The sequence below is a fragment of the Leucoraja erinacea genome, chromosome 3, assembly GCF_028641065.1.
Source record: "Leucoraja erinacea ecotype New England chromosome 3, Leri_hhj_1, whole genome shotgun sequence".
NCBI lineage: Eukaryota > Metazoa > Chordata > Chondrichthyes > Rajiformes > Rajidae > Leucoraja > Leucoraja erinaceus.
Window position 1 is genome coordinate 11,283,989 of NC_073379.1, and position 13,275 is coordinate 11,297,263.

The 13,275-nt window shown below is 49.3% G+C and overlaps 1 protein-coding gene across 2 annotated transcripts in view; it reads left to right on the forward strand.

Moving 5' to 3' along the window:
* The window catches only part of LOC129695276 (FYN-binding protein 1), a 99,071-nt gene that overhangs the window by 42,750 nt on the left and 43,046 nt on the right, over nt 1-13,275 (forward strand). For both annotated transcript variants that reach the window (XM_055632071.1, XM_055632072.1), the window contains exons 3-6: nt 1,574-1,655; nt 7,050-7,141; nt 10,003-10,040; nt 11,559-11,605. In XM_055632071.1, the coding sequence (XP_055488046.1) occupies nt 1,574-1,655; nt 7,050-7,141; nt 10,003-10,040; nt 11,559-11,605 (259 nt within the window). The remainder of the gene's footprint in view (nt 1-1,573; nt 1,656-7,049; nt 7,142-10,002; nt 10,041-11,558; nt 11,606-13,275) is intronic.

The following is a 13,275-nucleotide window of genomic DNA, read 5'->3' on the forward strand; positions in this document are numbered from 1 at the left end:
AGTGTATAGATACAGTATATGAGGGAATACTGTTTAATGCAAGATAAAGCCAGTAAAGTCCGATAATATATAGTCCGACGGTCACCTATGAGGTAGATATTAGTTCAGGGCTGCTTTCTAGTTGGTGATAGGATGATTCAATTGCCTGATAACAGCTGGGAAGAAACTGTCCCTGAATCTGGAGGTGTGCGTTTTCACACTTCTGTACCTCTTGCCTGATGGGAGAGGGGAGAAGAGGGAGTGACCGGGGTGCGACTGGTCCTTGATTATGCTGCTGGCCCTGCCGAGGCAGCGTGAGGTATAAATGGAGTCAACAGAAGGGAGTCAATGGATGTAACTCAGCGTGTCAGGACAGTGTTAATATGCCGGGATCGCTGGTCGGTGCGGACTCAGCGGCTGAAAGGCCTGTTTCCACGCTGTATCTCTAAACTAAACTAAACAGTTTAGGTTTTATTTATAGACACAGAGTGCTGGAGTAACTCAGCGGGTCAGGCAACATCTCTGGAGGACATGGATAGGTGACGTTTCGGGTCGGGACCTTTCTTCAGTCGGATTGTGTTGGGGGGGGGGGGGGAGAAAGCAGGAAGAGAGGTGGGAGGTGGTGAGTGATAGGAGGATACAGGTGAGGAGTGGGTTTGATTAGCAGTTGGGTGAGATGGGAAAGAGGCAAAAGGCTGTGAGAAAAGAGAAGTCGACGAGTGAAGAGTGAAATGTGAAGCCAGAGGAAAGGATGTAGATGGAAGGAGACGGGGAGAGAGGTGCGGCGGGAAATGGGAACATGTGGCAGCACAATGGGAGGAAACCGGAGCACCCGGAGAAAACCCACACAGGTCACGGGGGGAGAAGGTACAAATGCCGTACAGACAGCACCCGTAGTCAGGATCAGACCCGGTTCTCTGGCACTGTAAGGCAGCAATTCTACCTCTGCGCCACCGTGTCACCATATAAAAGCATGTTGTCCTGACAGCAGCTCTAGATTTGAGTTGAAGAGTCGGCCCTATGTTGTAAACTCCACACACCGACAGCACCAGAGGTCGGAATCGAACCCCCGTCTCTGGAACTGTGAGGCCGCTGCTCTACGTATTGCGCCACTGTGACTTTACTTTGGACTTGAGACATACAGCGTGGAAACAGGCCCTTCAGCCCACTGAGTCCGCTCCGACGAGGGGTCCTACACACCAGTGACAATTTACAATTTTACAGAAACCAATTAATGTAAAAAGCTGCACCTCTTTGGAAGGTGGTGGAAACCAGAGAAAACTCATGCAGGTCACGTGGAGAACGTACAAACTCCGCACAGACAGCGCCCATAGTCGGGATCGAACCCTCGTCTCCAGCGCTGTGAGGGAGCCACTGTGCCGCCTGCAAGATGTACAGGTTTGCAGGTTAATTGGCCTCTGAAAATTGTAAATTGTCCCTAGTGTGTGTGGGATAGTGCTACTGTACAGGTTGGTGCAGACTCAGTGGGCCAAAGGGCCTGTTACTGCGCTGTATCTCTAAAGTCTGACGATCGAGGCTGATTTTCCATGCACTGCCCGTGATCTGAGCTGGATTTGAACTTGCTTTCTTGCAGCATCGAGCCGGGATGCCGGGAAACCACCGCCCGTACCAAACCTGGCTCCTCGCCACCTGCCCAACAAACCGGCGAATATGATGTGAGTAATCGTACCAACTCCAGCCACTACTGCCCCAGACTGTGGTCAGCTGGGCAGAGTCCAGGGACCGCAGACCAGGCTGCCATACATCTCCAATGCCCTGCACGCCTGGAATCACCGCTCACTTACACACGCGCAAATGCATGAACACGCACACGCACACGCGCGCACACACGCACACACACTCACACACGCACACACACTCACACACGCACACGCACACACATACACACACACACACACTCACATGCACATACGTACATGCACAGGCACACGCAAATTCATACAAACATGCACACACACACACACACACACACACACACACACACACACACACACACACACACACACACACACACACACACACACACACACACACACACACACACACACACACACACACACACACACACACACACGCACACCCCCACAGCTCCCATCCTGCGTTTGGACTGTTCGACCTGCCGCCCTCTGGAAGGCGCTATAGGTGCACCAAATCCAGGACAAATAGACTCAGAAATAGTTGCTTTCCGAAAATTATAACTACTCTTAATTCACACATGCACTGACTTCACAGCCCAACACCTGGACTTCCATCTGTATATATGTATATAGCGCCGCAGAATTGTGCACCTATCCCCCCTTCTCCCTTCTGTTTTTTGTTTTTCTGTTTTTTTGTTTTTTGTACTAAAGTACATGTATGCACTGAGTACGAGCAGCTTTCAATTTCACTGTACATGTATAGTGACAATAAATGGCCACCCCTTCGGAGGCCCCATAATTTCAGCTCAATCCAGTGCTAAATGCAGCTCAACTGTGCTTGTCTCGCCGGGTTAACCTGCAGCCCTGCCTGGACTGATGACATATGTCCCGTAATTCCAGGCAGGGCCGTAGGTTAACCTGGCAGGACAGGCAGAGTTGAGCTGGATTTAGCGTTGCTTCTCTGCGCTGGCTGTGGGCTTGGAGGCACAGCTCCCGACGTCTCTGGCCACCCCCGAGAGTGGGGGGCTCTCGGGTGGAAACGGGGAAGGTCCAGTGGCAGTTCGGCAGCGATTGCAGAGCCAGAGACCCGGGGTCGATCCTGGCTGCGGATGAGGTGCAGGTCTATGTCCAGGGCTGCCGTTGTGACCCTATGACCTGGGCTCGTCTCCCTCCTCCAATCACCGCGCTCTATCCTCAGTCCCACCTCCCCCTACTTGCGCCTCTGACTGACACCTCCCTCCTCCAATCATTGCGCTAAATCATCGTCCCGCCACCATTGCCTGCTGACCGACGTCACTCTTGTCCAGTCGGCGCCCTCGGTCAGCAGTCCCGCTCCCACTGTCTCAGAAAGCGGAGATTTCACCGGGTTTTAAAATCCGGATTACAAAAAATGGGGGAGGATCATCCCCCACCTCTCAAAACAGGGAGGGGGGGAGGGGGAGGACATGTCCCCCCTGCCACCCCCCCGGGATTTCCGCCTGTGGTTGCAAGGAATAAAGTCCTAGCCGGCCCAAACTCTCCCCATAGCTCAGGCCCTTGAGTCCTGGCCTCATCATCCAAATCTTCACTGCAATCTTTCCAGCTGAAGAACATCTTTCCAATAACATGGTGACCATGTTACTGAATAAGATACTCTAAATGTAGAAACAAGGAAGTGCAGATTAGATTAGATAAATTTATTTGTCACATACACCTAGGTGTAGTGAAATGCTTGTTGCCAATGCAGCACATAAAAAAAGAATGCAAACATGACAATAATAAAGATCTTTAACATAAAAAACATCCCCCCACAATGGTTTCCATTATGAGGGAAGGCACAATGTCCAGTCCCCAACCCCAGTTCACCCATAGTCGGACCTATTGAGGCCTCCGCAGTTGGCTTCACGGAGGCCCGATGTTCCTGGCCGTTCTCGCCGGGTGATGTTGCTCCGGCGTCGGGAGAGTCCTCCCAGCGGCCTGGGAACCCTGGAACGGCCGTTTCCGCACTGGAGACCGCGGCTTCCGAAGCCGACAAGGCCGCGCCGGATGGAGCTCCACAACTGGTGATCTCGTCGCGAGATCCCAGGCTCCCGGTGTAAAGTTCAGCGCCGCCGCCCGCAGCTGGCCGCTCCGCAGCTCCGCGATGTTGTTCCCGGCGGTCTCAGCTCACCAGAGCTCCAGCGTGGCGACCCGGGCAAGGCATCGCCCGCTCCGCTCCACGTTAGCGCTCCAGTGCTGCGCCGCCACCGAAGACGAGGTTCTGGGCGGTCCCCGACAGGAAACGCTGCTCCAGGCCCGCTGGTCGGCCGCGAGGACGGGTCGAAGCTGCAGCCCGGAGAAAAGCTGCCTCTCCGACCAGGTAGGGACCCTGAAAGATAGTTTCCTCCCCCCTCCCAGTCCCCCCCCCCCCCCCCCCCCCCCCCCCACCCCCCACGTATAAAAAAGTCTAGACCTCCAGAACAAAACACTTTAACTAACTAAAAATAAAAAAAAGAGATGAAAAGACGGACAGCTACTAGCTGGGCAGCCGTGCACAGGACATCGCCCCCTCCGGATGCTGGTTTAAACCAAGATAGGCATAAAGTTTCTGGTTTGCACACAACAAAAGCTTTTCACTATACCATGGTACATGTGGCAATAAACTAAACTCAACTCAAACTCAGGTGCCGGAGTAACTCAGCGGGTCAGGCAGCATCTCTGTAGGAAACGGATGGGTGACGTTTCGGTTCGGGGCCCTTTTATGGACTCAGAGAGACTGAGTTCCTCAGAGAGATTGAAGAAGGGTCTCGACCTGAAACATGGTCCATCCATGTTCTCCAGAGATGCTGCCTGACCCGCTGAGTTACTCCAGCACTCTGTGTCTAATCTTCTCAATACTGAAGACTCAATAATGTCTTGGATGGACTGTTTGTGTACAGGACAAGTCTAGGTGATGATGTCGGGGATTTCCTGGTTGGGTTAGTTACAGCATTGAGGCGGCAGCTGGTGGGACCCTGAGTGAATGGTTACGTCAGCCTCAGTTGAGGACAGGATGTAGAAGGTCATTTGAGGTTGAGATGGTAAACCACAAACTCAGCTGATGGGCCTGTCACCTTTCCCAAGAGTACCTGACATTTAAAACAATTCTTCGGAAGATGCGTTGCACTGCATTTAGAAAGGAAGAGGAGGAGCCAGTGGGCCGAGGGAGAGCTGGGAACGGGAGGAGAAAGCCGGGACTACCTGAAATTGGAGAAGTCAACGTCCATACCGCTGGGGTGCAAACTGCCCAAGCGGAATATGAGGTTCTGTTCCTCCAATTTACGGTGGCCCTCACTCTGGCCATGGAGGAGGCCCAGGACATACAGGTTGGATTCGGAATGGGAGGGGGAGTTGAAGTGTTGAGCCACAGGGAGATCAGGTTGGTTCTTGCGGACTGAGCGGAGGTGTTGGGCGAAGCGATCGCCAAGCCTACGCTTGGTCTCATCGATGTAGAGCAAAAGTGATAGGTGGATACAGGTGAGGCGGGGTGGGGGTTGGGAGATGAGTGGAGAAAGTGACAATGGCTGGATGTGAAAAAGAGACAAAAGGGTGTTAGATAAGGAGAGGAGAGGTGTGGGTGGAAGGGGTAAGAGATGGAATGAGTGCAGTGAAGTCCCAGTGCAATTCCTATCTCTATCTGTACACTGTGGACGGCTTGATTGTAATTATGTATGGTCTTTTCTTTGACCGGGTAGCACGCAACAAAAATCTCTTCACCTGAGTACACGTCTGTGGAGAAGCTGGTTTAAACCTGCAGTAAATGCTATCGTTGGTCAATCGAATAGTTCATAAGTGATTGGAGGAGATTTAGGCCATTCGGCCCATCAAGTCTACGCCATTCAATCATGACTGATCTATCTCTCCCTCCTAACCCCATTCTTCTGCCTTCTCCCCATAACCCTCGACACCCGTACTAATCAAGAATCTATCTATCTCTGCCTTAAAAATATCCATTGACTTGACCTCCACAGCCTTCTGTGGCAATGAATTCCATAGATTCACCACCCTCTGACTGAAGAAATTCCTCCTCATCTCCTTCCTAAAGTGAACGTACTTTAATTCTGAGGCTACGACCTCTAGTCCTAGACTCTCCCGCTAGTGGAAACATCCTCTCCACATCCACTCTATCTAAGTTACAATGAGGTCCCCCTCATCCTTCTAAACTCCAGTGAGTACAGGCCCAGTGCCGTCAAACGCTCATCGTATGTTAACCCACACATTCCTGGGATCATTCTCGTAATTCAGCCAAATTTCCTTCATTCCTATTTCAAAAGTCTGAAGAAGGGTTTTGGCCCGAAACGTTGCCTATTTCCTTCGCTCCACAGATGCTGCCTCACCCGCTCAGTTTCTCCAGCATTTTTGCCTACTATCCATGTACACGTCTAATTGTTTCTTAAACATTGCGATAGTCCCTGCCTCAACTACCTCCTCTGGCAGCTTTTTCCATACACCTACCACACTTTGTGTGAAAAAGTTACCCCTCAGTTTCCTATTGAATCTTTCCCCGCCTCACCTTAAGCCCACGTCCTAGTAATGGGAAACAGGCCCTTCAGCCCACCAGGTCCGCGCCGACCAGCGATCCCTGCACATTAACAGGATCCTACACCCACTAGTGACAATTTTTTTTATATTTACCAAGCCAATTAACCTACAAACCTGGTTAATTCCCGGGATGGCGGGACTGTCATATGCTGAGAGAATGGAGCGGCTGGGCTTGTACACTCTGAAGTTTAGAAGGATGAGAGGGTATCTCATTGAAACATATAAGATTGTTAAGGGTTTGGACACGCGAGAGGCAGGAAACATGTTCCCGATGTTGGGGGAATCCAGAACCAGGGGCCACAGTTTAAGAATAAGGGGTAAGCCATTTAGAACAGACGAGGAAACACTTTTTCACACAGAGAGTGGTGAGTCTGTAGAATTCTCTGCCTCAGAAGGTGGTGGAGGCCGGTTCTCTGGATGCTTTCAAGAGAGAGCTAGATAGGGCTCTTAAAAATAGCGGAGTCAGGGGATATGGGGAGAAGGCAGGAACGGGGTACTGATTGGGGATGATCAGCCATGATCACATTGAATGGCGGTGCTGGCTTGAAGGGCCGAACGGGCGACTGCTGCACCTATTGTCTATTGTGTATTATCTATGAGAAAACCCACACAGGTCACGGGGAGAAGGTACAAACTCCATCCCGTAGTCGGGGTCGAACCCGGGTCTCCGGCGCTGTGTTCGCTGTAAGGCAGCAACTCTACCGCTGCGCCACCGTGACCGCCAACGTCCTCAGGTCTTCGATTCCCCTACTCTGGGCAAGAGACTCTCCCTGGTCTCTTCAGTCAGCAAGCAGAGTGAGGGCCTGACTTGTGGAGGGAAAGGGCTCTGTATGTCCATTCCCGTATGTGTGTGACGTTCCTTCTCTCCGACAGCCCGCCCACGGAGGAGGATGAGGAGGAGAACTATGACGACGTGGAGGGCTTGGAGATGGTGCCCCCACCGCTGCCGCCACTGAAACTGGAAGGTAGGAGGACCACCCCGACACAAAGAGGGTCAAAGCACGGGCAGCCACCCTCACATGGATGGCGGTCAGCTGGAGGGGAAGCTGCCGGCCAGCCATCGGCCCACAGAGAAGCAACTCAAATGCAATTTAGAACGATCGCTGAGTCGGGGGTCCTTTGGCAGCAGTGCAGTGGGGTAGAGCTGCTGTCTCATCGCGCCAAAGGCCTGGGTCAGACTTAGAGATACATCACGGAAAACAGGCCCATCGGCCCACCAAGTCCGTACTGGGGACATTTCACAATTTTACCGAACACAATTAACCTGTATATCTTTGTGGTGTGGGAGGAAACCGGAGCGCCCGGAAAAAACCCACGCAGGCCGCGGGGACAACGTACACACTCTCTACAGACAGCACCCGTAGTCAGGATCGAACCCGGGTCTCTAGCGCTGTGACACTGTGACGCCCATTGTGTTTGATCCTGACCTTCTGTGTGTCTTTGTGTGTGTGTGTGTGTCGGTGTGGCGTTTGCACGTTCTTCCTGTAACCGTGTGTGGGTTTCCTCCGGGTGCTCCAGTTTCCACCCACGTTCCAAAGACGTGCGGGTTTGTAGGTTAATCGGTCCTCTGTAAATTGCCCCTTGTGTGTAGGGAGTGGATGAGACAGTGGGCTAACTAGCGTGAAGGGGTGATCGATGGTCTCCCTGTAACCCTGTGGGTTTCCACCTACATCACAAAGACATGCAGGGTCGGTGGTTTAACTGGCCGCTGTATACTGTGTCTGGTGTGTGGGTGAGGAGAGTTTGGTGGGAACGTGGGGAGAGGAATTAAATGGGTTGATGGTGGGGTTAAGTCTGCAGAGGGCTATGGACTGTTTCAATGCAAAATGGTTCTACTACTTCCTCTTGCGTGTGGCGTGCACAGCCTAAAGTTGTAGGACAACTGGTTCTATTTCATCTTATTTGACTGTGCACGCCGGGTTGATTGCATTCGTCAAAACAGGGCGGACCACGTGAAGGTTGCAATTTTCCCACCCCCAAAATGGTTCTAAGATCCCACAAGAATGGAGCAGGAGGATGAGGGGTGATTTTATAGAGGTGCATAAAATCATGAGAGGAATAGATCGGATAGATGCACAGAGTCTCTTGCCCAGAGTAGGGGAATCGAGGACCAGAGGACATTGGTTTAAGGTGAAGGGGAAAAGATTTAATAGGAATATAGCTGTACACCTCTGTATCTCGGTAGGCCCGATAGCAGTATATATAATTATGAGAGGCATAAATAGGGAATTCAACCAGAACCATTTTACCATGGATTCAGGGGAGAGGGAAACGAGAGATATAGATGGTGATATAGAGAGATATACCTGTATAGATGGTGATATAGAGAGAGATATAGATGGTGATATAGAGAGAGATATAGAGAGAGATATAATGGTGATGTGGAGAGAGATATAGATGGTGATATAGAGAGAGATATAGATGGTGATATAGAGAGATATATAATGGTGATATAGGGAGATATAGATGGTGATATAGAGATATAGATGGTGATATAGGGAGATATAGATGGTGATATGGAGAGGAGAGATATAGATGGTGATATGGAGAGATATAGATGGTGATATGGAGAGATATAGATGGTGATATAGAGAGATATAGATGGTGATATAGAGAGAGAGAGATAGATATAGATGGTGATATGGAGAGATATAGATGGTGATATGGAGAGATATAGATGGTGATGGAGAGATATAGATGGTGATGTGGAGAGATATAGATGGTGATGTGGAGAGATATAGATGGTGATGTGGAGAGATATAGATGGTGATGTGGAGAGATATAGATGGTGATGTGGAGAGATATAGATGGTGATATAGAGAGAGAGATATAGATGGTGATGTGGAGAGATATAGATGGTGATATAGAGAGATATAGATGGTGATATAGAGAGATATAGATGGTGATATAGATGGTGATGTGGAGAGATATAGATGGTGATGTGGAGAGATATAGATGGTGATATAGAGAGAGATATAGATGGTGATGTGGAGAGATATAGATGGTGATGTGGAGAGATATAGATGGTGATATAGAGAGATATAGATGGTGATATGGAGATGGTGATATAGGAGAGTGATGGTGATATAGAGAGATATAGATGGTGATGTGGAGAGATATAGATGGTGATATAGAGAGAGATATAGATGGTGATATAGGAGAGATATAGATGGTGTAGGAAGATATAGATGGTGATATGGAGAGATATAGAATAAATGGGGAATTTGACAAGTGCGGAGGGCTGGAAGTTCTTCCTGATGGGGGATGGAGGTGCAGAAAGACTGAACATCTGTACTAAAGATGATGTGACGAGGGCGTGGAAAGTGGAAGGTCATTAAAGAGACGAAGGGCTTGTGCATATGGGACTGCTATAGATGGGCAAAAAGATGAAGCCTGGATAGAGTGGGTGTGGAGAGGACGTTTCCACTAGTGGGAGAGCCTAGGACCAAAGTTCACAGCCTCAGAGGGTGGTGAATCTATGGAATGCATTGCCGTACACGGCCATGGGGGCCGTCAATGGATATATTTAAGGTAGAGATAGATAGAGTCTTGATTAGTGCGGGTGTCAGGGGTTATGGAGGGAAAGTGAGAGAATGGGGTTCTTAGGAAAAGATAGATCAGCCATGAATAAATGGGGGAGTCGACCAAATGGGCCGAATGGCCTAATTCTGCACCTAGAACATATCGACATGAAGTTATGAGCATGGACATGGTGGGCGAATGGGCCCTTTTCTGTGCAGGGCGACTGATGAGAAAATGAGCCTGAGGAAATGTTTCTATTCATTATTCATTTACTGGTTTGAACTCTATAACTTCTACTTTGCAGATCGCAGGAGGCAGATGCCTTCCAACTGCGGAGATGAGGTAAGGACTGTGGATAACTCTATGAATGGCTCAATCGTTTGTTTATTGTCACGTGTACCAAGGGGCAGTGTAAAAAAACCATTTTGCACATAGATCAGTGAGATTATTGCCATGCATAAAGCCAATCTCCATCTTAAGTGAGACCGTACGCAGACTGGGCGATCGTTTCGCTGAACACCTCTGCTTAGTCCGCCTGGGCCTACATGATTCTCCGGTTGCTAAACACTTTAACTCCCCCTCCCATTCCCACACTGACCTTTTCTGTCCTGGGCCTCCTCCACTGTCAGAGTGAGGCCCAATGCAAATTGGAGGAACACCACCTCATATTTCGCTTGGGCAGTTTACACCCCAGCGGTATGAACATTGATTTCTCTATCTTCAAGTAACCCTTGCATCCCCTCTCTCTCCATCCCTCCCCCACCCTAGTCATCATACTAGTTTCATTGTCATCCTGTTAAGTTTCATTGTCTGTATAACTCCTTATCACCTAGCTCACAGCCAACAATGGACCATTGTGGGCTCCACCTTTCCTTGATCATTGTTATGTTTTTGCATATCTTTCATTCATTTGTTCTATATCTCTCCACATCACCGTCTATATCTCTTGTTTCCCTTTCCCCTGACTCTCAGCCTGAAGAAGGGTCTCGACCCGAAACGTCACCTGTCCTTTGTCTCCAGTCCCTCTGAGTTACTCCAGCTTTTTGGAGCTATCCTCAATTAAGCATCACACGCATGGAAAACATCCCACTGAGTCCATATGCAATAGTCAACAGGGTGTGGTGCCATTTTACATGGTCCATGCTGCAGCTGGCCAGGAATGTTCCACCACCCTGTGACGGGTCAGGGAATACATTCAAGGCCGAGCCACCACTCTCACATCTCTCACTCCCACAAAAAACATTCCGACTGTCATTATATATAAATTGCCCCAATATATGTAACAGAATGCATGTTTAACATCTGTACATGTGTGTACAGGTGTGTTTGCATGTCTGTGTGTGTACAGATGTGTTTGTGTGTAGTGTGTGTGTGTTTGTGTACAGGTGTGTGTGTGTGTGTGCAGTTTGTGTGTTTGTAGTGTGCCTGCATGTAGTGTGTGTGCAGTCCGTGCGTAGTGTGTGTTTTTGTGTGTAGTGTGTGTACAAGTGTGTGTGTAGTAAGCATGCGTATAGTGTGAATGCGTGTGTATGCATAGTGCATATGTAGTGTGTGTGTGTGTGTAGTTTGCATGCATATAGAGTGTATGTGTGGGTGCGTGTAGTGTGTGTAATGCGTGCGTAGTGAGCATGTAGTGTGTTTGTGTAGTGTGTATGTAGTGTGTGTGTGTGTGTATGTTTATGTGCATGGGAGTGGGGGGAAGCTGTGTTTTTGTGGGCAGAATTTGGTAAGACTACGGTAAATAACTGAAATGATAACGAAATGTGTGAATGGGGAGCAGGAGTCTGCATGTCAGATCCAGAAGCCTTGCTTCAACACAGAGAAAGATTGTGACTCATCATGACATTTGTCTGATTTCAGAAAGAAGGATCAGATGGTGAAATGTACGAAGATTTGGACAGTTACAGGTACGATTAAATGTTTGAGAGCATTTAATTGTCATATGCATCAGATATGCCAGAATAATGAAATCTTACTTGCTGCAGCTTTAAGGCACATCAGACACAAAATCACCACAATAAATATACGACAGATTATTAGTTATTCTCAGTAAACCAGACCATGAGAGTGCAAAAACCAAAGAATACAGAGCAAGCTCAGTCGTGCAAAGTCGATAGTAAAGAACGCAAACATATTTGTTTCGAGACGACTAATATACAAAAACAGGGATGTAATGCTGAGGCTCTACAAGGTGCTGGTCAGATGCCTTTGGAGTATTGTGAGCAATTTTGAGCCCTGTATCTGAGGAAGGATGTGCTGGCTCTGGAGAGGGTCCAGAGGAGGTTTACAAGAATGATCCCAGGAATGGGTGGGTTAACATATGATGAGCGTTTGACGGCACTGGGCCTGTACCCGCTGGCGGTGCTGAATTGAAGGGCCGAATGGCCTCTTCCTGCACCTATTTTCTATGTTTCTATGTGAATAACGTTTAGTGCAAGATAAAGTCCAGTAGAGTCTGATTGGAGATAGTCCGAGTGTCACCAATGAGGTAGATGGGAGGTCAGGACCGCTCTCTAGTTGGTGGTGGGATGGTTCAGTTGCCTGATAACAGCCGGGAGGAAACTGTCCCTGAATCTGGAGGTGTGCGTTTTCACACTTCTGTACATCTTGCCCGATGGGAGAGGGGAGAAGAGGGAGTGGCCAGGGTGAGACTGGTCCTTGATGATGCTGCTGGCCTTGCCGAGGCAGCGTGAGGTGTGGATGGCAGAGGCCCAGGACAGAGAGATGATCGTGCGAATGGGAAGGGGAGTTGGAACGGCCACTAATAGCCCTGTCCCACTGTACGAGGTCATTCCAACAGCTCTCCCGAGTTTTAAAAAAAATCAAACTCGTGGTAAGCACGGAGAATGAACGTAGCGGGTACATCGGAGCTCGGGGATGTCTCTTAGCGGCTCGTAACGCTAACGGCGGGTACTCGGGAAGACTCGCTAATGGCAGGTAAGCACGGGAAGACTTGTGAAGATTTTTTAACATGTTGGAAAATGTCCACGAGAGCCCCGAGTACCGACGAGCGGCCATTACCGTAAATCTCCGAGTTCGAATCAGGGCAAACTCGGGAGAACTCTTGGAATGAACTTGTACTGCGGGACAGGGGTTTAACCGAGAGATCCAGCAGGCCTTGGTGTTGGGATTTGAGTGGAAGTTCTGATCTGGACCAGGTAGGTGGAGAACCTGCCTTGCCACGGGGAACGTGGAGTAAACCGGTTATGATCCTACTGATTTGGCAGCAGCAAACAACACATCTCCCACCCCTATTTACTCTCTCTCTCTCGTCACCGTCAAGTGCTACTAATGAACTGAATGGAAACTTTTGTCATCCAGTGGTCTGAGGTTACGCCGGTTGATTAGCCGATCAGCTTCTGGTTAAATATAACCCTGTTGAACTTCAGACCATAAAAAGTACATCACAGCCCAAAACACAGACGGAGAGGAGGCAGAGGAAGAGGCCAGATAAGATTGGAAAGGCACGCATGATGAAAATGCAAATATTATACACCTGCCCTCATAGAAAGGTTCACAGGAAGGTCCCTGGAATTATAGTCTCTATTGATCGAGAATGAATTAGGAAATTGAAAAA